This window comes from Diceros bicornis, chromosome 4 (genome assembly GCF_020826845.1).
Source record: "Diceros bicornis minor isolate mBicDic1 chromosome 4, mDicBic1.mat.cur, whole genome shotgun sequence".
NCBI lineage: Eukaryota > Metazoa > Chordata > Mammalia > Perissodactyla > Rhinocerotidae > Diceros > Diceros bicornis.
This window is the reverse complement of record NC_080743.1, coordinates 92,348,025-92,374,075: the sequence shown is the minus strand read 5'-3', so window position 1 is coordinate 92,374,075 and position 26,051 is coordinate 92,348,025. Positions and strand designations below refer to the sequence as shown.

The following is a 26,051-nucleotide window of genomic DNA, read 5'->3' as shown; positions in this document are numbered from 1 at the left end:
GTGGGATAGGCATTATTGTACTTGATTCACAAATGGAGAAACCTGAGCCTCAGGGTTCAGGGAGGCTTAGTAACTTGCAAAAGATCGCACTGAGTGTCACAGCTGAACCTCAAAGATAAATTTGATTCCAAAATTAGCTCGCTTTTCCCAGTGTCATATTGCTTTCCGTATTTCTTAAAAAATAGTATGGCATAACAAGGTTCTAGAATGTCTCTAATATACAGTTTTTGAAAAAAATATCATATAATGTTGTACTTTACAAGTAAAATTACAATAATAAAAGATGTTACAACTTTACTTATTTAACCTATGTTATGGTTATTGTGGAAAAATCATCCAAAGTGTTTAGATACAAAAGCTAGATGGTAGATCACTTTCATGGACCCAAAAGGTTACTGTTTATTATATGTGGTGTGATGCACTTCACTTTTCAATTTTCATTGCTTATTATTCAGTTTGTCAGATAGCAATGTTGTTTAGAATCAAAATTCTACACATAAAGGATGTAAGACATTTTCCTTACACAATATCAGTTGCAACCCTGCAGAGAGAACCTATTTGACTTAAAAAAAAAAAACTTATATGCACACTATAAGCTGAGGAAGTACATACAATCAATAAACCAAAATAAATAAATAAGATGAGCAAAGCAAAAAGCTGGCTTTTTGAAAAGACAAAAGTGATAAACCCCTAGCAAGAATGACCAAGAAAAAAATTATTACCAATATTGGAAGTGGAAAAGTGAACACCACTACAGACCCTGTAGACATTAAAACGATAGTAAAACAACACTCATTCATGATAACTATTAGCACTGTCTTATAGAAATACAAGAAAACTCCCAAAATTATGATTTACTGCACTGCAGTACGTTAACCAGTTTATTCTAGCAACTTTATTTCAGTGTTCTTTTTTTCTCCCTTTCACTACCTATATTAGCCTGTCTCTCCTATTCTTTGATCAATTTTACCATCCTGCTGTTTTCCTCGTTATTAAGTCAAATACATTTTTGATGTGTCTCTTATAAAAACAGTCTAAAACTAGGAATAGAAGGGAATTCCATTAATTTGATAAAGATTATCTACAAAAAAAACCTACAGCAAACATCATAATGGCGAATTATTAAAAGCTCCATTTGCTCAAAGACTGGAACTAAGTCAAGAATACCTGCCATCATCCCTTTTTTTCAACATTATACTGGAGGATCTAGCTAGCACAACAAGATAGGAAAAAGAAGAGATATAAGGATGAAAAGGAGAAAGTAAAATGGTCATTATTCATAGAGGACATGACTATGTGCACAGAAAACCCAAAGGAATCCACTAATGAATACTAGAATTAATATGGAAATTTATCGAGGCCGCTGAACGTAAGGATCAATATGCATTAATCTACTTAATTTCTCTACATTAACAACAAAGAGAAAATGAAATTTCAAAAAGGATTCCATTTAAAATAGCTTCAGGGGCTGGCCCGGTGGTGCAAGCAGTTAAGTGCGCGTGCTCCACTGCGGTGGCCCGGGGTTTGCCGGTTCGGATCCTGGGTGCGCACTGACACACCATTTGTCAAGCCACGCTGTGGTGGCGTCCCATATAAAGTGGAGGAAGATGGGCACGGATGTTAGCCCAGTGCCAGTCTTCCTCAGCAAAAAGAGTAGGATTGGCAGATGTCAGCTTAGGGCTGATCTTCCTCACACACACAAAAAATAAAATAAAATAAAATAGCTTCAAAAAACATCAGTTATCTAGGAATAAGTTTAATGAGAGATATGTAGGACACTGAAAACTATATGATATATGACATTATTGAGAGAAATTAAAGAAGATCCAAGTAAGTGGAGAGTATACCATGTTCTTGGAGACTCAATATTGGGAAGATGTCACATCCCCAAATGGATCTAAAATAACACTGTCCAATGGAAATATAATGAGACCCACATATGTAATTTAAAATTTTCTAGTAGCCACATCAAAAAAATAAAAAGAAACAGGTGAAATTAATCAAAAAAATAAAAAGAAAGAGATGAAATTAATTTTAATAATACATTTTATTTAATCTAATACATCCAAAGTATTATCATTTTAACATGTAATTAATAGAAATATATTAATCAAATATTTTACTTTTGGGGGGTACTAAATCTTCAGATCCAGTGTATATTCTATGCTTATAGCGCATCTGCATTCAGACTAGCCACATTTTAAGCACTCACTAACCACATGTGGCTAGTGGTTACCATACTGGGCAGTGCAGATCCAGAGAGTCAACGTAAGCCTAATAAAAATTGCAGCAGATACGTTTGTGGACATCAACATGCTGATGCTAAAATGTGTTTGGAAGTTCCAAGAGTCAAGAACAGCAAAGGTAATCCTGAAGAAGACAAAACTGGAAAACCTACATCACCACATATTAAGATGTATTATAAAACTACACTAAGAGAATATGTTGTTGGTGCCAGGATAGAAAAATACATCAGTGAAACAGAATCAAGTCCAGAAACATATATAATCGCCTGACTATGACACACGTGACCTGATTATGATAGAGAAGACTACAAGGCACTGGGGAAAGGAGGGTCTTGTCATTAAATGGTGCTGGATCAATGGGATATCTTTTGAGGAAAAAAATGGATCTTGAGTCCTGATACTATATACAAAAGTCAATTCTGGATGGATTGTAAACGTTTTAGAAGAAAACATAAGAAAATATTTTCATAACTTCGCGAATAGGCAGAGATTACTTAAATGGGACACAACAAACCACCAACAAAGGAAAAAATTGATAAATGAGACTAAAAATGATGTGCTTACTTCCTCTTGATGGAAGGCAGGAGGCAATGTTGGTGAAGGTGCAAAAGGAGGTGGAGAGATAACCTTCCTTTCCTCTAATTGGGCCATTATTTCCTTTCGTCTGCGATGTAGCTCATCTAGACTAGGATGGGGCTGGGGAGGAGGAGGAAGCCGGCTGTAAGGAGGCTCCTGAAAATGCAAAGATTAGTAAAAATTGAAAAAGAATTTCAGAACACATTAATTCATTTAGCATATATTTTAAGTAAGAAGCGGCTTTTATACTCATCTTAACACTTGGAAATATCAAAACTTAATAAAACAAAGCAAAACAAAACCCCAAAAACCTCTCAGGATTTCCCAAAAAGCTAAATTTAAGTTTCTTTTTCTTAGCCAGAGACCATAATTTCCAAATAGACCTAAAAATGTTAATAAAACCTTCTGAAGTTCAATTAAGAAGGGTTAGTGGGAGTGGAGTGGGAATTTTTTTTCCCTTTAATAGTGTAATTTAAAAAATAATAACCTACCCAAATTATGAAAAGATAAAAAAAAAAAGGAAGCATTCTTATAAAAAAGAATTGATTGAAGAGTTATTACCATGGCAAAAAGGTAAAAAAAAATCACCGCAGGGCCGGCCTCGTGGCTTAGCGGTTAAGTGCGTGCGCTCCGCTGCTGGCGGCCCCAGCTTCAGATCCCGGGCGCGCACCGATGCACCGCTTCTCCGGCCATGCTGAGGCCGCGTCCCACATACAGCAACTAGAAGGATGTGCATCTATGACATACAACTATCTACTGGGGCTTTGGGGGAAAAAAAAATTAAAAAAAAAAAAAAATCACTGCAAGCAATAATCAAATTAAATCTACATATTAAGAAAAAAAATACAGCATACTCTGATGTACGAAGGTCTGATCTGAGTTGGATGAGGAGCCACTGGATAGTAACCCTCCATCTGTGGGTATCTTTCTCTGGATTCTGGTACATAGGATGGTACTGCTGCAGGTGGAATTTCAATGGGTATAGGACTTTCTCGGAAAATCTCTTCTCTCGTATAAGACTGAGCTGAGTATACTCGACGGCCATCATAGTGTGGTGGGTACATAGGCGGGTACTGTTGTGGCTGTGTGCCATATTGAGAGTTTACTACACGATCTTGGAGGTAGGGTGGATAATGATCCAAGTAGGGAGGACCTGGTTCAGGAGCAGATGGTGGAGGTCTGACAAAGCGAGACACACACTGTGGGGGTGGAGTATAGTACATACCTGTACAAGACAAAAGAAGAACCAAAAGCAACAATAAGCCAATCTATTTTTCTATATAAGAGTTTTCCTTTTAAAATAGTTCAACACTAAAGAATTAACAATCTGCTCATTTCTTTAGATGTTTTCCCCTCTGCTTATGTAGTCAGGTTAGCTCTATGAAAAATAAGGAGCAAAAATTATCCTTAACTCACTGAAAAAACTAATCTATTGATAATCTACAATAGTAGATTGGCCCTCTCAATTGTTTGACCACCTTTCTGGTGTGCCTTAATGCAATGCAAGCAATGGAAAGCAAAAAACTACATTTCTCTGAAGCTCAGATTCCACAAATCACTCACTTGCATATATTTTGAATGTGAAATTGAATTAACTGGAAAGGGATGTGGCACACAAAAGATCCACTCTGCTGGTGCAGATCTAGTAGCTATTGCATAGCTCTAGAGTTCTTGAGACAACAATCGTAGCAGGAGCTTCCCAATCCAGACTTTGGCCTCCAGTGATGTGATCCTGGAGGCAGCAGTTAGGACAGAAGTTTCTTATTTCTACTGCTTCTTCACTGTAACAGGTTCTCTCAGCAGCTAGTTCTGGGACTTATTCCTGCAGGCCTAGCTTAAGCCTGCCTTTCCAGTACTTCCACTGATTTTGTAGGCACTTAAATTCCCTGCATTAAACCTCTTTCTGCTTAATACTGCTAGAATGATTTCTGTTGTCTGCAACGGAACCCTGACTGATACAGTGTATTTAAGGTCACCTCAACAAAAGCAGTTGGGTTTTTCCTGCCATGGATGGTCAAAAGGAAGATACAAATCAACTTTTATCATATTTTTACATTATTAATGATGCCACACCAATTTAAAACTATTCTTTTGAAAGTAGAAAAGACATTTCTGATTCAAAATTAAGATAGCCTTGGAAAAAGGAAATGAACAATACCCTTAATCTGTTCCCGGTTTAAAAAGAATGGCACTATACTGTCTCTGACAGAGAGATCCAACACTTTAGTTTAAAAATTAGTGTTTTAGGACCGGCCCCGTGGCTTAGCGGTTAAGTGCGCGTGCTCTGCTGCTGGCGGCCAGGGTTCGATCCCGGGCGCGCACCGACGCACCGCTTCTCCGGCCATGCTGAGGCCGCGTCCCACATACAGCAACTAGAAGGATGTGCAGCTATGACCTACAACTATCTGCTGGGGCTTTGGGGGTAAAAATAAATAAATAAAACTATAAAAATTAGTGTTTTATTTTTTTCATATGAATTGTATACATGAAACCTCAGTCATCTTTCTTTCATTCTCCATACCTAGTATTATCATTAAAACTGGCTAATTTTCCAAATTTGTCTATTTTCTAAAATCCCTTCTTTCCCACCATAGTAATCCAGGCCTCAACACGCACACCTGGATTTACAACAGTCTCCTTACTCCTTCTTGACTCTCTTTGCAACCCGTTTGTAAATTTTCCTTTCTATTCCCAATACCTCTATTTAGGACATTCTTCCATGAAGTCTTTTTGATTCCTCAAGTTCTCAGTGATCTCCCTTGAGTCTTGCAGCTGATTTCCACTACACTAATATTAACCACCATTACCGAACACTTAATTTTTAACACACATATACATACACACACATATACATACTCTCACACACAGTTTTCTATTCGTTAATAATATTAATTCTACACTATAAACTCTAAAAGTATGTAGGCTGCATTTTTTTCATATATATTACAGGGACCAGAAAAATATTAGGCGATAACTGAAAGGAAAAAAAAATGTAGTGTGTGTTTAATTTATACCCACTGTAATATTAAATTCTCTTTTCATGCTTGAAGAAAATTTTGGTCAGGAAAATATATACTGCCTTAGCAAACTGCCATTATCTACTTGGGTGACTTGTTATTTCTATAAATATATGAACATATTTAATATACAACTGCTTTTAGAAGTTAGGGTAAGAGGCTACAAAGATAGCTTTGCTACTTCATTTATTTCATACTGTTTAGTTGCTCATAAAATCTCAAGTTTTTCTCAAAGTATTAAAAATGCATTTATTTATCTTAAGGAGGCTACTGCAAAAATGATCCCTCTTACTTGGAACAGTTCTCATAACTCCTAAAAAAAGTGAGTGACATAAATGAAAGATCATTACCCTGCTGATAAGGTGCTGGTTCAAATGGTGGAGCAGCTCCTCGAGGATCCTGATAATAAACATCTGCCTGTTGCGCTGGATATAACTGAGAACCTCGTGGTACCATCTGAAGTGGTTTGGTGACAGGCAATGGAGGCAGGTCTGTTGGCCCCCTTGGAGGTACAGGATGTGGATTCACAGGTAAGGCAGATATACTTTTAGGGACAGATTCTAGCCTAATGGAAATAAGATTCTGCAAGTCAAGTTTAACGTCTCAAAAATACATCTAATGTACACAAATTGTTAAATGTAAAAAAAGAAATTGCCACAATTTGGGAAACTGATTTCTTCCAATAGTCTCTCCTTCTGCAAAATTTGCAAACTTTGATCGTATTTCACCTATGCTAATTGTTTTTTAAAAATCACTAGCACACAAAATAGATACAAAAAACAACAATATAAAGCCCCCTAAATGAGTTTTTTAAAAAAACAAAAGATTGATTATCCTTTCTTCCTACTTTGTTTATAAAGATGAAACTTTAAGTAAAAGTTAGGAAAAACAACTTACAGGTCAGGAGGGGATCCAGGAGCACTACTGCTCAGATGATCTATCTTTCCTGGTTTCAGACTAGAATCATAGCTGGGATCTGTCCCTCGTGGAATCAGCTGTGCTGTATTCCCTGCTGACACAATTCCATTTGGCAGAGCAGGGGGTTTTCTGCCAGGCAGATCCACTGCACCTTCATCTGGAAGAATAGCTGCTGAAGGCAGGCCCACCTCATTAAGCTGACCCAAAGAAGCACTCAGGGGTCTTCTGGGCACCAGGCGTTTGTTCATTTTACGAAATCTATGTAAAAAGCAAAGGCACAGACCAAAAACAAAAATTACAAAAGCAAAACAAGAACTAGAATCTATTTAAGAAATAGATACAGAAGGAAAAGATTCCAAGCACATTATTTTCTAGAAATTCTCCTGAAATCATTAGCTCTAGCTACCAACTTAAAAACTTGTGTGTATGGATATATATGTATATGTATTCTATAAAATCTCAAGCAAGACACACTGATTAAGTATAAAATTCCTCATAATGAGTAAAGTCATCCCTCGGTATCCACAGGATATTTGTTCCAGGGCCCCCACGGATACCAAAATCCTAGGATGTTCACGTCCCTTACATAAAATGGCATAGTATTTGCATATAACCTAAGCATTCTTCCCGTATGCTTTAAATCATCTCTAGATTACTCATAATACCTAATACAATGTAAATACTATGTAAATAGTTGTTATACTGTATAGTTTAGGGAATAATGACCAAAAAAAAAAAAAGTCTACATATGTTCAATATAGAAGCAACCATCATAGGCCTTTCAATCTGAGGTTGTTTGAATCCATGGATGTGGAGCCCCTGGTTATGGAGGGCCGACCGTATTTGTAACATTACAAATCATGCTAATTAATATTTCTACTATAACTTACTTTTGTTGAAATTTCTATTTCTAAAACTTATCAGAGGCAGGGGTAGAAAAATCTTTAGCAAGTTTCTGAAATATTTTACTTTAGCTTCCCCTCAAATACCTTGGGCAGTGAGCCTACATTATAAATTAAGAATAAAACAAAAAGCCAGTGTGCACTGAAAAGAACTGACCATTTATTCCACTAAAAATTTTAAATAAACAAGAATAGTAATTTTTATCAGACCTGATTCAGAGACGCTGATGCTATGTGTGCCTACAGAAAATTGAAATCATTTTAAAAGTGGGTTAATGTAAGTAATATAGAATAATGCTTAAATTTAAGCAGACACTGTGGTATATAAAAGGCATGTAGATTCTAAATCTAACCACAGGAAAAAAATTAAGCCATCAGACTCTCGCATCCTATGTTCCTCAATAATGAAAGCAAATCTATTTGCAACTGTTAGTGCATTTAAAAAAATAATTTCAAAGACAAACCCCTTTAAGAGTAACGCTATTTTTCCAAATGTTTCCCATATTTGACCAATTTCTAGGGAGAAGAAAACTATCCATCAGAAGTAACTACTGTTAACAATTTGGCATATAAGCATACAGATTTTTCCCTCCATACTATGGCTTAATATTCATATGTATGTAAGATTATTATTTACAGAAATAGGGTCATATATGACTTCTTAGTAATTTTTTTCTCCACTTCATCATCAGGGATATTCCCTTGTGTCAGTACATTTTAGGTTGTTTCTAATTTTTTGCTATTAAAACAATGCAGTAACAGGTAACTATGCACTCGTACTTACACCCTTCTGTGAGTAACCAGAAACAGAATTGCTAAGTCTAATGCATGCACATTAGAAATTGTTATAATGCTCCAAAACTGTTATAACTTCCATTGATTATAAAAGAAATGTCTTTTTCAGTAGCTCATCAAACACTGGGTACTATCAGTCTTTGTTAATTTGACAGTTCAAAAATATCAGGTTTTGTTTTAATCTGCATTTCTTTAACAATTAGTGAAGCTGAACATAGTTTCACATGTTTACTGGCTATTAGTATTTCTTCTGTGAATTGCCTATTTATGTTCATGATCCACATATCTACTGGTTCTTCTCTTTCTTACAGATTTGTAGTGGCTCATTCTATGTTAGGAACATCAGCCCTCTATATGTCATTTCCCCACCAATCTCTCTTTTTTTAACTGTGGTGTTTGGGCCATATCTTAGTTTTAAATTTTTATGTAATCAAATTTATCAATCTTCTCCTTCACAGATGCTGGGTTGTCACTCTTAAAAAAAAAGCATTTCCAGGGCCGGGCCGGTGGCACAGTGGTTAAGTTCGTGCACTCTGCTTCAGCGGCCTGGGGTTCGCAGGTTTGGACCCCAGGCACGGACCTACACATCGCTCATCAAGCCATGCTGTGACGGCATCCCATATACCAAAAATAGAGGAAGACTGGCAACAGATGTTAGCTCAGGGCCAATATTCCTCACCAAAAAAACCCCAAAAACAAAACAACAAAAAAACACTATTTCCTACTAGAAGATTATGTAACAACAACAACAACAAAAATCTTTAAGTGCTCTGTCGTTTCCTTTTTAAATATTTAAATGATACATTTATAATTCATTTTGGTGGAAAGGTACAAATCCAGCTAATTATTTTTCAAATGAATAGCAGTTGTTTCATCATCATCTTTTTTGTTATTGATGTGAAATGCTACTTTTAGCACATATGCTAAGTTCCCATATGTATCTGGAACTCTTCCTAGATTTTCTATAGTACTGCACTGATCTACGTATTCCTATGCTGATACCACAGTCTTTATCTTCACTTTAGCTCATAATACTGGTTAACAGTTATTAGCCTAGTCTCTGTTGAAGATTTCTTTTTTCAGAATTTTCCTGGGTATTTGCACGTATTTATTATTCCAAATGAATGATTTTGTTAAGTCCCAATAATCATCATGTTAAGATTCTAACTGGGATTTCACTGAATTTACTATTTAAGAGAAAATAAAACCTTTATAAGGTCAAGTTTTATCCAAGATAATAGTATGTTTCTTCATTTCTTTAATTCGTCTCTTATGTTCCTAGGTAGTCTATTAACACAATTCATATAGGTCTTGAATATTTCTTATTAGATTATTATTTGGTATTTCTCTTTTTTGTTGTGGTTGCTAATGCGAAAGAGATCTTTAATTTCACTTTACTTTTTAACTGGTTATGTTTTCCTTTTTAGTTTATATGACAGAAATTCATTGTTGTAAACTAATTTTTTGATTTGCCACATTACTAAATTCTCATTTCTTTTATGTCTAGTACTTCTCTTGAGTTTTTCCATGTAATGATTTTATGGCTATTTTATTCTCTTGTTTACATACATTAGCAACTACTTCCAGAATGTTACATAACAGTCTTACTAGTAGAAAATTTTGCCTTGACTTTAATGAAACTGAATCTAATATTTTACTAATTAAGCATCAGGCTATCATGCTGGCTTTTGATCTGAGATATAATTATCATATTGAGAAAGTATCTGTGATATTTTTGTTCTATTAAAGGATTTTAATCTATTGTGGATGTTGGATTTTATTAAAATGCCTTCTGGCACCTTTGAATATGATCACATGGTATTTCCTCTCTAACCTGTAGTAATTATATTTTGCTACCTTTGCACTTACTCCTGGTGTCTATTTTAAAATTTAGTGTTAGCATCACACTGGCTTTATAAAAAAAAATTAAGAGGTTTTCCTTTCTTTCTACTATGTGCTGGAAAATTTAACATCATTGGAATTATCTGGTCCTTGGAATTTGAAAGAATCTGTGAAATTGAGCCTGGCAATAAAATAATTTCTTGAATAGAACAAAGGGCAAATTTTTCCATTGGAAATGTATTATTCAATTAGTTAAAACCAATGAAAATTCTTAGAATTTTAATTCTTTGGGGGTAGTGAAAATGACTCACTTCTAGATTTAGTTAACCACAAAGAGTTTCCTATTTGTAGGCACAATGTAATGAAAGCTGAAGAAACTGCTTCAGTTTTCTTTGTAAAATTCTGTATTATTTTCTAAACATTTCCTGTTCATTAAAGAGAATGCAACTACTCCTTCTGTATTTCTCAATGGCAGCAAATTATTCTACTTAATAATTCTACCTTATTCTATAACAAGCTATTAGAAGGCTGAATCTAATAACTTTCACACTTACTTTTCCAGTTCCTCTTGCGAGTGTGCAAATGTACAGCTGGCTCCACGAGGGCATCCTCCTCTCTGCTTCATATCTCGACACATGTATGTTTTGTATTTGCTATGCTGTGGAGGCTAAAACCAAAATTAAAACATTAGACATTAAAAAAAAAGATGTAAATCTTATTTGCCATTTTAGAATCTTCATAATCTAGATGAATAATTCAGACTAATTCACACACTTATCTAGACTGCCCAGAGCACGGTGCTGGAAAGTCACCCCGTCCAAAGTCTCAGAGAATCCAAAAATAAATAAATTAAAAACAATTTAGTCCTGATTTTTCTGATATGTTGGTATTAATTCTCAAACATGAGTACTATATAAACTCTTCTTTTTTTTTTGGTGAGGAAGACTGTCCCTGAGCTAACATTTGTGCCCATCTTCCTCTAGGCTGTATGATCTTCTTTCTAGATTTTACAATGGACAAACCATTGGGGTTTAGGACTTCCAAATGTTTAAACTGTCTTCTAATATTTGTTTTGGACAATGTTCAGTACAGCTATACTTATAATTATGTTTCCTTACAACATACCACAAAGCTACAATAGGCCCTTTAACTGAAGAATATTCTGTAACCAATTCTTGACATGCAAAAGAATATATCAAGGACTTAAAATATCTCCAAAGGTACAAATGAAACTTATTATTTACAACTCAGGGATAAGGCAGGAGGACAGATTTGGGAGTTAATGAGATATCAAACAATATTAAGCTAAATTAAATTTAATGTATTTTTTCACTTATTGGCAGAACTTAAAGGTTAATATTTTTGTTACATTCTTCATGATGTCTAATGGAAGAGGGAGTTAAAAATAGGTTTTTAATTTCTTAACTATAAAATAAAGCTCTGATCTGTGCTTAGATTGATTAGGAAAATCTTATCAGTATTATTCTACTTAGCAGGACATTTTTTTTTTTTTTGTGAGGAAGATCAGCCCTGAGCTAACATCTGCCAATCCTCCTCTTTTTTTCCTGAGGGAGACTGGCCCTGGGCTAACATCCATGCCCATCTTCCTCTACTTTATGTGGGACGCTGCCACAGCATGACTTGACAAGTGGTGAGTTGCCGTGCGCCCGGGATCCAAACCGGTGAACCCCAGGCCGCCACAGCAGAGTGCACGCACTGAACCGCTTGCGCCACCGGGCCAGCCCCAGCAGGACGTTTTTAATATTTCTTGCCTCTCAAAGATAAAAGGAATATTGAATAATCAATTAATATTTACTTGAGCCAGATAAATTAATAACAATATTAACAAAGTTTCAATTTCTCAAGCTTATTACTGCAAAATACAATAGCTAGTGAAACTAACGTAAATCTTGAGGGTAAAATTAAATTATTGGGAGCAAAATGAAAAAGTCTAGGTTAAAGCTATTCTATTTTACTGCCATATATTTCATTTAAAAATATTTGAGGGGGCAGGCCCAGTGGCGCAAGCAGTTAAGTGCAAGCACTCCGCTGCGGCGGCCCGGGGTTCGCTGGTTCCGATCCCAGGCGCGCACCGACACACTGCTTGGCAAGCCATGCTGTGGGGGTGTCCCATATAAAGTGCAGGAAGATGGGCACGGATGTTAGCCCAGGGTCAGTCTTCCTCAGCCAAAAAAAAAAAAAAAGAGGAGGACTGGCAGATGTTAGCACAGGGCTGATCTCCTCACAAAAAAATAAATAAAAATATTTGAGGAAAATTTGGTTCACTGGCATAACAAACATTATAAATGAAAAATGTTAAACTACTAATACAGAAGAAGCATTTACATATACGTGAACAGTATTGGAGAGAGATGGCATTAGACTGGAAAGTAACACCTACTGTCAAACTGAAATGTAATAGTAACCAAATAGAATAATTTTATTTAAATGAAATAACCTTTAGCACAGAACCAAATGCTGCTATATCCGACGTGACAAATGATTCTAGCACAATATTAGACCAACAAGGATTATTTAATTTCAATGTTGTCAGATAAAATTACTAGGCTAATCCAGTAAACTGGCAGCTAACCAAGCTAAACTAATTTATAGTTTCTACAGTCAGAGTCTCAAAATATTCATGTCATCTTGTTGGCTTTGTTTGTGGCTGTAAGAATACCCACAGTAGCTTACTTTTAAGTTTCCAACATCTCCCTTACCTGCTGTTGATCTGCTCCTTTTTTGCTATGGTTCTGGATATAATCAACCAGCCCATGTACCACTGTACGCACAGCAACCAGCCCATTTTCTAGCTGTTCCCAAGTAGGAGGAGGAGCATCTACACAACAAATAAAAAAATTTTTTTAACTATGTTATTCAATGTTTTGCCCAGTATTAAATTAATAAAGAATTTAGTGTCAGCACTTTAGTGAAATCAAGTTAAAGTTCATACAGCTTCTCAGGTGATAGCTTATTCACCTAAACATCATTTTAAAGGAATGGATATATTCATTTAAAGCTGGGGTTGCGAACTAGAATAACTACAGGGACAGAGAAGGTAACATAAAGGAATTAAGTAGGCCAGATAATAAATGGCAATTTATTGCCATTAAACCCTTAGTATTGGAAATGACAATACAGAGTGACAGGGACTATGCTGAACTGCCAAGTATGTCTCACGCCTAAGGTTATGGCTACAATTCAACTTTAGCTGATTGTTGTTATGTGAAGATGCAAAGCTGGCACTACCAGATATACCACCAGGGAAAGCTGGTGGAAAGATATACCAGCGAAAGTTGAAATTTGAGATTCTTACGTAAAATTATCCAGTTTTTGAGTCTTGGTACCTAAAAAATTTAGAATATTGTGCAGACCAACACTATGTGAGCCAAACACAACTTAACTGTGGACTGCCTACAGTCAGCCAAATTGTAATGTCTATTTTGAAATTTTGTATAAATCAAGTATTGGTAAACTGAATGCTTAAAAAGTATAATAAAAGAACTATTATATAAAGCAACTCTGGTATACATCCTCCTCTTCGTTTAATAAGTATTTGTCTAGTGCCAGCACTGTGATTTTATAAAGGAAAAATTAACCATAAGGCTAAATACGAAATATTCTCTAAAAGAAATATAAAATGAAGTGAGAACACAGATGTAGAGATGACTTCCTGTTGGAGACACTGTGAAGGACTTCTAGGTGATGGCATTTGAACTAGGCTTTGAAGGACACGTGGAATTTCCACAGGGAAAAAGGATGAAGAGGCAGAGAAGGTGAAGAGAACAGTCATACAAAAAAGTATTTTTTGCAACACCTATTAAGTCCCAGGTATTGTTTCTAGTTGCTGCAGAAGCAGTAGCAATCAAAACAGATATCCCTGTTACATTCAAGGAGAGGAGCCAGACAATAAATAAGATAAATAATCAAAATACAAAGTATTTAGATAATGATGAGTTGAATAAATAGAGCAAAAAAGGGAGTGGGAAAGTATGTGTAAAATTTTAGACAGGGTAACCTGAGAAGGCCTCCTTGAGAAGGTTACATTTGATTAAAGACCTGAAAAAAGGGTCTGATAGTGTGCCTTGTGGATATATTAGAAGAAAAACATTTCTAGGAAGAGGGAAGAGTAAGTGCAAAGGCTCTGATGTGGGAGTGCACCTGGCACGTTCCATGTGATGAAACAGGAGAGGAATGAATTAGGTGGAAAAAGAGTAGGAGACGAGGCTGGAGAGAGGTAAAGGAAGACCAGATCATGTGAGGCCCAGCAAGTCATGGAAAAGGTTTTGGCTTTTACTGAGTAATGGAAAGCACTGGAGAATTTTTGAGCAGAGGGGTAACAGGATCACTCTAGCTCCTATGCTGAAACCAGACAGAAAATAGGAGGTTATTCCACAATCCATAGAGAGAGACGAGGGTGGTAGCAGTGAAGATGATAAGTAGAGATTCCAGATGGACTTTAAAGGTAGGGCCTACAAGACATGCTGATAAATCATATGTGCCTTATATGCGAAAGAAGAGCTGAGGATATCTCCAAGGTGTTTGGACTAAGGAAATGGAAGGATGGAGCTGCCACTAACAGGAATGGGTGTGTGGGGGGTGGTTTGGAACTCACTTTTGAACAGATTAAGTTTGAAATTATTATTAGATATTCAATTAGAGCTATTGGATATTGAGCAGACAGGTAGATATACAAAAGAATTCAAGAAGAAAGTCTGGGCTAGATATCCTATATTTCACAGATTCTAAAACATACCATCAATCATAACACATACCATTATGTGCCACCGAAACAGAAAAAAGACTGCTAATTAAATCATCATACCACTGACTGTACAAATGCACCCCAATCTCAGAAATGCTAAGATCTGAAAAAGATGTGAACTTCAGGACTGATGAAATATAGTAACTTTGTGAGTCAAATAAATACTGTTTAAAGCCATGAGACTAGATGAGATTATCTAGGGAATGGGTATAGAGAGAAAAGAGAAGAGATAAAAGGATTAAACTCTGGGAGCATTCCAAAGGTTAGAGGCTATGGAGGAAAAAAAAAAAAGGTTAGAGGCATTGGAGATAAGGAGAAATCAGCAAAGGAGGCTTAGAAGGAGGGTCCAATAAAGAAGGAAGGAAACTAGGAGTGTGTGGTGGCCTGGAAGCCAAGTGAAGAAAAAGTGTTACAAGGAGTAGAGAGTCAACAACAATGTTAAATGCTGCCAACAGGTCAAATACAAAGTCATTTGTGACTTTGTCAAAAGCGGTTTTGATTGAGTGGTAGAGACAAATGCCTGATTGAAGTGAGTTCAAGAGAATGCTATAAAAAGGAGAGAAATGGAGTGAGAGATGCATGGCAAATGGTGTCAAAAGTGTGTTATGAGAGGAATAATAGTACGTTTTGTATGTTGTTAGAAATACTCTAGTAAAGAAGGAAAACTGATAAGAAACAGGATATGGAAGGGATATACTTAAGATGATATTAGTACATGAGGAGAGAGGGTGGCTTTAGCCAGGAGTATAGTTTATTGTTAGGACACAAGTAGAGCAGAATATATTGGCACTGATGCAGGAAGATAAGTTGGTGGTTGATGGGGTGGTGAGCAATCTTTTGATTGCGCAGAATGATTAAAGCACAGAAGTGAAAAAAAATCACTGTGTTATAGGAATAGATCTGATCTGGTTTGATTAAGTAATTTTGGTAGTACGCCTACAAAGGTAGACTGATAAGAAATTAGAGGGCTCTGAATGCCACAGTCAAGAATTCCAAACTTTATTCTATAAGCAATGGGGTGTCACTGAAAGTTTATGAGTGTAGACATAAGATCAGAGATGTGATTTATTTTGCAGCAGTAAGTAGACTGGATTGGAAGAATTAAAAGAGTAGAGGAAAATGGAAGGCATTTAGTCTCAGGAAAAGGAACGAGGCCCTCACTAAGGCAGTATGAATAGGCATGGGATACAGGCATATTGTGAAAGAAGAACAGAGAGCTCCTGTTGTCTGAAATGGTATGTAGAGCAAGTGCAAGGGGAAAAGATATGAGGTGAGACACAAGACTTAGGTTTTAAGCTTACATACCTCAGAGGAGGAGGTCATTTACACAGAGACAGAACACAGGAGGAAGAGCAGGCATCAAGTGAAGATGAGTTTGCTTTGAAACACAGAGAGAGATGATGGAGACTCTCAGAAAGCATTTGGGAAGTTGGGAGTAATGAAGAGATATAGTGATAGAGATATTTGGGAGTCTATTATCTATAAAGAGATAATATCTGATGCTGGGAATGAATGACCACCATCAACAGAGAGTACAGAGAAAACAAAATTCCAAGCACACACCAGCCTACTCTCTAGTGGGCAGGAGAGGAAAGAGTTGTCAAAACAAGACAGAAGCAGCATTCAGGCAGGTTAAAAGAGAACCATGAGACTACAAAAAGATAAGGTATTGAGAGAGTTTCTACATCAATGAAGCGGTCAGGATCATTATCAAATGCTGAAGACAAATCAGGTAATTTAAGGACTGAGAAGAAGCCTTTGAAATTAGAAACTGGGAAATTACTAGTGAATGTTGAGAGTCTTAGTTCAGTAGTAGTAATAAACACAGGGACAGCAATAGGATACAAGCTAAAACACCTTAGATGTAAGTATTATTATGTGAGAAATAGAAGGCTGGGTGATTTTCAAGTCAAGGAGAAGGAGCACGAAAAGGGTTGACAAAGTAAAGATGCAAGAGAGGATACTTGATGGAACGAGATAACGTAGAGAAAGAAAAAAACAGGGCCGAGAAAATGCAACTAAGGACATATGATACAGAAAAAAATGAGAAAACTTGAGTTCTGTCAAAAGAGATGAGAATGGTAAAATACAGCACAGTTTTGTGATGAGAGAAAGAGAAAACATAAAGGATCCCAGAGAGAATCTATTTTCCTGGTGAAGTGAGCAGTACAGTAAAAAGTATTAAATAAATATTAATTTAAGTAATAAAGAGACAGATGGACAAGATTGGGGCCAGAAACTTAAATACTGTAGAAAAGATCTAGAATAACTATTCTGAGAAATTCTAGAGTAATGCAACAAAAGATAATTAAAAGAATCACTGAGCAGCACTAAGGCACACAGGATAGTCCATTAATTTCCCCTGGATTTACCTGGACTAGGGTCGATGTTTGCTAATAGCTCCAAATGGGGTCTTAGGCGGTTCAAGTTTGCTGGATCGCCAGTCCGCTGGAGAGCAATTGTTAGTTCCTGAACACTTTGTGCAAAAGAGGCTGGGGTCTGTAACTTAAAAAAGATAAACATTAACTTTCCCAAAGGCCAGATAATCCTTTTTAAATAAAGATTATTTACAATATCACAATCATTTCTGCAATTTATTAAATTTAATTTTTATCCTCCCACACATCCCACACTTTGGCCACACTGGATTGCCTGCTACGTGAACAAACCCCACACTTCTCTGCATCCACAGCTTGGCATATGGTATACTCTCTCACCTCTGCTGTCACAGTCCTCAAATGTGAGCCTTTCTCAATTCCTCAATTTGGAAGTATTTTTTCCATCTTATGTTCTTACAACACTATGTTAGTTTGGCTCTTGGGCTCCTTCCAAACAACTGAAATTTGGAAATATAGTCTAGAGATTATGTTCTTGCTAATATACAATAGCACCTGTTATATGGACTAAATAATTTCAAAAGACCATTCTAGCTCAAAGAAATCCTTAATGTGGTTTCGGATTCTTAGAAGCTATCAGGTTGGGGCTCGCCCGGCGGCGCAAGCGGTTAAGTGCGCGTGCTCCACTGCAGCGACCCGGGGTTCGCCGGTTCGGATCCCGGGCACGCACTGACGCACTGCTTGGCAAGCCATGCTGTGGCAGCGTCCCATATAAAGTGGAGGAAGATGGGCACAGATGTTAGCCCAGGGCCAGTCTTCCTCAGCAAAAAAGAGGAGGATTGGCAGATGTTAGCACAGGGCTGAGCTTCCTCACAAAAAAAAAAAAAACAAAGCTATCAGGTTGTGTATTTTCCTAAGGCTTAATGACACACATTCTTGCATTACCTCCCTAAGTTGGCCATACACATGACCTTTAATAGGGAAAAAAATTGATTATGTGATAGTAACTAAGGGTTCTTACTTGGAAACATTTAGCTCTCTATGTAGTTTATTAATATGGATGAGAATTTTTCTCCCCCAAAAGGACCTTCTATAAAAGAAAAGGTAATTTAAAAAAAAAAAGCATACATTTAAGAAAAAAAGGAAAATAACACAACTATCATCAGAATGGTGACATTCTTTTATTCAATTTTTTCATCTTTGCATGTTTTTAACATTCTTACAATCAGCCATTTATAAACTTATGATTTTGGCTACCATTAATATTATAACAAAAGCATTTTTTTAATTGCTAACCAATTTTACTATGAAATATTACCAAAAAAAGTAACTAATATAATGACAATATCCACGTATCCACCACCAAGACTTAATAAGAATATCTCACTAACATTTTTTTTAAATTAAATGAAATTTATTAGCTGAAGACAGTATCTGTCCTGATATAACTATAATTTTAATGGCCATATAACAGTGCTCCGAGTACAGAGATCTTAACTTCTGTAATCATCCCCGTATTTTCTCGTTTATAAATAATGTTGCAATTAACACCTTTGAGCTCATAACCTTTTTGAAGTATTTTAAGGATCATTTTCTTAAAATAAATTCCTGAGAATAGTAAGTTTGGTCAAAGGACATGAATATTTTGAGTTTTTATTCACTGACAAATTGCTTCCTGAAAGATCTGTAATGCATTTAACAAACCATCAGCAATATATGAGAGTATATTTTTTTACTAATTTAACAAGCAATATTTGGTATGTCACTGTTTTAAATGTGTATTTAATTATTATTGGGACCTAATTTTATCCCATTAATTAGATATATTTCCTCTTTGTGAACTATTAATTTATGTTTCTTTATCTATTAGTTTACTAGGCTATTGCTTTTCTTATCACTTTTAATAAATTCTCTATTTGCATGGTCCAATACAGTAGCCACTAGCAACACGTGGCTATTTAAATTTAAATTAGTTAAATAAAATAAAAATTTTAGTTCATCAGTTGCACAAGTCACACTTCAGGTGCTGAATAGCCATGTGTGGCTAGTGATCACCATATTGGACAGTGCATATACAGAACATTCCATTATCACAGACAGTTCTATTGGTGTATATAATAAGAAGATGTCACATACACGGCAAAGTTTGTTTACCAGCTTGTTGCATGAAAGTCTCTGGATAGTAAATTCAAATTATTGCTCATGATGTGAGAAAATTATTACAGCATAAACACCTAGTTATATAGTCTAGTTCAGACAAGAAGGTCAACCTCCTTGTAGAACCTTTATAAAAGCAAGCCAAGTTTCTCTTCAGAGGGAGAAAGCTACTCCTTTAAGAGATCATTACTAAGGTTTCAATACATTATAACCAATCGGTTGCATAATTTCAGACCCAGGAGTTGTAGGTAAAGTTTGGTTTAAGGTATCTAGGGAAGACTTATAGGACAGAACAAATAACACACATTATACTGAAAATTATGCACCAAGCTGCTATAAAACACATTTCCCACTTCTCCTTTGACATTAATCTACTACTTATTCAAAGAATTCTATCTTTGGGAATAGCAAAAAAAAAAAAAAAGAGGGACAGAACAGTATGGAAAGAGGTTTAGTGGTTAAGAACATGGATTCCAGAGTCAAAATGCCCAAGTTCAAATACAGCTCTATCACTTATTACCTCTGTGATCCCGGAGAAACACACCTAACCTCTGTCTCTCTCTCTATAAAAGGATAATATAGGGGTGTTGAGAGGATTAAATGAATTATTTAAAACCACCAGACACACAGTAAGGTCTCACTAAGTGTTAAATATTATTACATTTAGGCCATTCTTACATCTTGATCTTATTTCTCTAAATTAAATGTAGTGTGGACTCTAATGTATAATCATCTCTGTGCTTGTAAGTATTTAAGGTAAAACAGTAAAAATTAAATACTATCATTGAACATAATATATTTACATGGCTCTTTAAGACTTTTTAATAGCACTTTCATGTATTTCACATTGAACTGTAACAAAAACAGTTATAGTATTACTCCAGTTTTAAGAGAATTAAATATAGCTCTTGGAGTCAGAAATAAATAATAGAGCCTGACCTAAAATTCATGTGTACCCTAGTGATCTTTTTATCATAACAAAAAATAGATAAAAGTAGAAATAAGTTTACTGAAAAGCTGATCAAACTTAGAATGAATGGTAACTTATGTGAAATTATTCTGGTTGAGAATCATAAGAAACCTCAGTGTATACATCTTCCAGACCATTAAATGGCTGCTACAGGAAGGCAATAAAGGCATTTAGAAAATGGGTTTAACTAACACAATGATCAAAACTCAGAGAACAATAAAAGAAGGGAGAGACGTAATGATCGAAGAAATAGAAATAGAGATGTGAGACTCTCAAAGGAATATGCGAGAGTGCTGGATAAAACATTATAACACTAGTCAAATCTTATATGAACAATGTCAGTTATACCTCAATTTAAAAAATCTTTATATAAACAAACTGGTATTATGATGTGACTAGTTACAACATGACCCTCGGCTACAGAAAATATAATTTACAAGAGCCTGACATATAGTGATCATTTTAATATACATTTTTCCAACAAATCAATTACCAAGACTCCAAGATTAGTCAAAGAAGTAAGAAACAAAAAAGGGTCTACCTTGTCAATAATGGACTGCATATGAGATTTGTGAGACTGGTCTCCATAAAGCAAAGAGGACCATTGGTCTGGTGCAATTCGTAAGCCTGCTTCCATCGCAATCTGCACTATCTGGGAGTCATGTTCTCGCCGCAGAGCTTCATAGGTTCTAAATTCTTCTTTCAGCTGCATCAAAGAAGAGTCTTCATCACGTTTGGTGACCTAATAAGACACATATAATCTCATAATGAGGTAAGAAACAAAATTGGTTTATAGTTTATATGACCACATACAGATAAACTAACAGATAATTTTTAATGTAACAAACAAATTTCTTTTAGCAACAATAGCAAGATTAAAATGGAACACATCGTTATGCCTATAAAACATTTCCCCCTTTATAGATGTCAAAATCTTCTGAATAGGTCTTACAGAAAGAAAGAATGAAAGAGTATGTGCTGGAACGAAATCCAAAGATTGAACAGACCTTAACACATATACACAATTTAAACTTTATGTGTGTGTAAATGTATTTTTGAAAAGAAGAAAATACTCGTACGAGAACAATTATTCTAAAAAACAATTTATGTTTCTTCTCCATAACTGTGGATTATTACGCAAGGACCTGCCTGGCATTGAGCTAGCTGGCACTCATACCTGAAAGAGCTTCAGATGCTGGTGTGATTCTAAAGACGACTAATTTGTACTTGGCTTAATTCTCCATGGAGTTTTATAGGGTGGGCCACCATCAGAAAGTGTAAATTCTGAGATGCTGGACTAGAATAATCATAGTGATGATAATAATATCTTTTAGTAATAAAGATAATTAACATTTATCGAGCACTTAGTATGTGCCAGTCAGTGTGTTGTTACCTTATTAACCATTATACTGACTTATTAACTCATTTAATGCTCTAAACTTGTTGAGGAAGGTACTATTGATATTACCCCAAATAATTCACATTTTGAGTCAAGCTGAATTTAGTCTAAAGGCTTAACAAATCAAAGTAAAATAATTAATTCTAGTCTAGGATCACCTATATCCTAACATATTTTGCCCTGTTGACCTTTTATTTCCGTTAGGACTCAAATTACTCTAGTAGAAAATTCCCATTTTTTTTCCTCCCACCAAAGAAACTACAGACTATTTTAGTCAAGACTTCTAGGTCATATTGACATTATATTTAAAAACGTATTCTTCCATTCTTATTACAAGAAGGTCTAACTTAAATTTTGTTAGGTATGTCCATAGAAAGACCAAATAGATTAAAAAATCAAGAACTATAATCACAAAAACTAAATATATTTCGACAGTATTCAAAGGCAAGTCAAAAGACCAAATGCATATGTGTATGTATGAAAACATCCTCTCAGTATAGGCTAAACCTCATTAAAATGTGGAACATGCTTTCCATATGATATACTGGTTCCCTGGCTCTCAAAACTCTCGTTAACTAAAAACAATCAAGGATTTCCAAGAGATGCAATGTCTAAAGTCCTGGAACTATACTGTACTAAGAATGGCCAGAATTATCCCACAGCTTGAAGAAGGTTTTCAAATGGAAATAAAAGAAATGCTAAAAGGACACAGTAAGAACACAGCTATAAGAACACAGCTATATGCAAAGAAGAATGGAAAATGCAGTCTGATTTGAGTTCCATGAGGAAGATGAAATGGGTTTTGATAGACACTTAACACAAACTCTGCCATAGGGAATCAAGTTTACAATAAGAGAAGATAAACCTTTTCATGATTGAGAGTGTAGTACAAACTACCACCAAGAGAAGAAAGCAGGTGGACAATGAAATAAAGGGAAATAATCATGACCCAAATAAAAAATAATTGGATGTTTACAAATTTCCAATTTTTTTTTTTTTACTATTAATGCTTTTAATTAGGATTGAGAGAGGTTCACTTGGTGGATATTCTGAGCTCCTTTTTTCTTCACAGAGGAAGGCTGGATCTCCTTTTCTTTCTTTTCATTTTTTAAGCTTCCTATACTGTATCTGTCTGGTGCTGTTAATGGAGAGAGAACAAGTAACACCGGAAGCAGACAGACATTCTGAAATGTAGTCTGGATTACATGGTACAATCATGTTATTACAACCACTATAACGAATGTGAGTTATTTAGGGACAATCTGGACCAGCTGGAGTTATTTTGGCTAGAGGCTGTGACAGCTCCAGAGGTACCTAAGAAAAACGAGAAGGGTGGGTACAGACCTGGAGTCCACACTCCATTTTCAGTATATAATCTGACTCTAGAAAGAAACAGAGTAATTTTGGCATTTAGCGAGGGCTTTTAAAAATATTTTTAAATTAAATCTGTTTGCTCTCCTATTGATTTCGTGAACCATTTTATCCTTCTCAAAAAAAGAGAGAAAAGAATATAGTAGGATGGTAAATGTGGGATTTTTTTAGTTTGAGTGTCAGATGAGGGAATGTGGTGACCTCATGAATAAATTTCCTTATAGCCTGTATGAATTAACGATTTTTTTTAGACATGCTTCCCTGGTCTATGAAGTACTGGTTGTGTTGTGTCAGAAGCAAGAAGCCTTGACCTTAAGAAGTCAGGAAAACAGAATGAACAATAAATCACACACAGTTGGCACCAGTGTTTGAATTGGTGCTGATTCAGTCTGGGATACAAAAGAGTATGTCCAGCATTACTATATATCCTGAAGCCAAAACGGCAAATGGAGCTCCAGTACTGTGCACAGAGAATTACATCAGGGCAAGTAGCCAAATAAAACTTATTCCTGTTTCCATGACTCTCTTCAGACCAATTTTGCTTATAGTCTTGGTGGAAAACTGACATAGCTTATTAGTCTCTTCAAATACAAAAATCTATAAGCCTTGGTTTGATCTATTGTTGTTCAATATTTAACATACGAAATTTAATACAACAAGATTTAACTTTAATAGGACAACCATCTACATTTTTTTTTTAATTTTTTTAAATTTTATTTATTTTTCCCCCAAAGCCCCAGTAAACAGTTGTAGGTCATAGCTGCACATCCTTCTAGTTGTTGTATGTGGGACACGGCCTCAGCATGGCCAGAGAAGCAGTGCATCAGTGCACGCCTGGGATCCAAACCCGGGCCGCCAGTAGCAGAGCGCGCACACCTAACCGCTAAGCCACGGGGCTGGCCCTACATTCTTTAAAAGAAAAATTGTTGGGGCCAGCCCAGTGGCAGAGTGGTTAAGATCGCATGCTCTGCGGGTTCAGATCCCAGGCGCAGACCTACACGCCGCTCATCAAGCCATGCTGTGGCAGCATCCCATATACAAAATAGAGGAAGACTGGCAACAGATGTCAGCTCAGGGACAACCTTCCTCACCAAAAAAATAAAAATAAAAATAAAAAAAACGGGGCCAGCCCAGTGGTGTAGCAGGTAAGGTTCACATGCTCTTGCTGCAGCAGCCTGGGGTTCGCCAGTTCGAATCCTGGGCGTGGACCTACGCACCGCTCATCAAGCCATAAGGCGGCATCCCACACAGAGCAACTAGAAGGATGTACAACTATGACCTACAACTATCTACTGGGGCTTTGGGGAGAGAAAAAAAAAAGAAACAATGGATATATATGTCAATTATACCTCAATAAAGAAATAAATTTAAAATAAATAATAAATAAAAAAAGAAAAGAAAAATTGCTGAAAAGATACAGGCAACTTTATTAAACTCAAACTTTTACTACTTAAGTTTGGGGAAAGGACAATATTTCCTTTTAAGCTGAAATTTTGCACAGGTTCATACCTTGAAGCAGGAGGCTCTATAAAGGAGCTGGACAACATGCCCAATGCTAGTTTTAGAGGCTTGAGGAAACCGTGGCTCCAACCTTTGCACCACAAAGAGAACCAATACTTTTCTTGACAAAGCAGAACCATCTTCTAAGGCAAGGAGAACCAGCTTTAGGGCTTCCTCCTGCATTGCTAGGAAAAGTTGGGCAAAATCAAAATTCATCATGTGCAGAGATAAGATAAATCCACTTATGAGAAGGGCAGTATTCAATAATTTCTGCAGGTACCACTTAATTAATGGGCAACACAATAACAGATATTCACAGTTACACTTTTTAACGATTTTGGGGCAATTTTGTATTAGACCCCATATATTTTATTTAAGAAAGCAGATAAACTATTTAAGAAAAACTATCAAAAATGAATAAACTTTTGGCATTAAGAGAAACGTTTTAAGTGCTGAGAAAAACTGACACGGAATTACCCAAGCCATAACCGTCAAGTGGGCTACTGCTTGATAACAACAGAATATTGCAAAGAACTAGCCTCTGTACATCCCTTATAGTTGCTACATCATACTTTTAAATTACTAGTATAGTAAATATCAAACTTGAATTATATACCTGGTCCAAGGAACTGGCAGCCCCTAGCCCTGACTGCTGCCCAAAGATTGGAAGAGAGTTGCTGAGGATTCTGGTGCTGGAGAATGAGCTCTGTAACTGTTCGTTCACCTAAAGATCGCGCTGCCCTCATGGCACGAATCCTGCCTTCTTCTTCCACTAGCTGGCAGTGGACCAGAGTCACCAGCTTTCTCTGCATTGGGCGACTCAGAACACTCTGAGTAGTGCTATTCAGACCCACTCCTTTAAAAGAGAGCAAAAAGTTATTTCTAGAGCAAAAAGTTATTTCTAGGTTTACAACGCAATTTTAGAGTCCAGGAAAACTTCCTCTGATGGGCTAACTGACTTATGAGTATGTGAACAGTTCTGGGTTCTACTATATTTAAAATAAACAATAAACAAAATTACACAATTGAAGCCTAATTTACATGTTACATATGATTATTTTTTTACATTTTACATATTACTTATTTACATATTACTTTACATAAAAGTATACAAAAGCTTTTATCTCATGCAAATATAACACTCACTATGACATTAAATAGACCATTATTCATTTTAATCACAGAGGAATAAAGAAAAAAAGGCCAAATATTAATCATCAGTTTAAGATCCAAAACTTGAGGTTATTAACAGTTCTG

At 35.9% G+C, this 26,051-nt stretch overlaps 1 protein-coding gene across 7 annotated transcripts in view; it reads right to left on the bottom strand.

Annotated features, from left to right (window-relative positions):
* The window catches only part of RC3H1 (ring finger and CCCH-type domains 1), an 83,792-nt gene that overhangs the window by 13,260 nt on the left and 44,481 nt on the right, over positions 1–26,051 (bottom strand). For 5 of the 7 annotated variants that reach the window (XM_058540027.1, XM_058540025.1, XM_058540030.1 and 2 more), the window contains exons 4-13: positions 25,411–25,650; positions 24,804–24,979; positions 21,066–21,266; positions 17,434–17,566; positions 13,017–13,135; positions 10,851–10,963; positions 6,737–7,015; positions 6,190–6,404; positions 3,677–4,047; positions 2,811–2,978 (exon numbers count right to left, since the gene is read on the bottom strand). In XM_058540027.1, the coding sequence (XP_058396010.1) occupies positions 2,811–2,978; positions 3,677–4,047; positions 6,190–6,404; positions 6,737–7,015; positions 10,851–10,963; positions 13,017–13,135; positions 17,434–17,566; positions 21,066–21,266; positions 24,804–24,979; positions 25,411–25,650 (2,015 nt within the window). The remainder of the gene's footprint in view (positions 1–2,810; positions 2,979–3,676; positions 4,048–6,189; positions 6,405–6,736; positions 7,016–10,850; positions 10,964–13,016; positions 13,136–17,433; positions 17,567–21,065; positions 21,267–24,803; positions 24,980–25,410; positions 25,651–26,051) is intronic. The other 2 variants (XM_058540029.1, XM_058540031.1) reach the window with 2 other exon arrangements.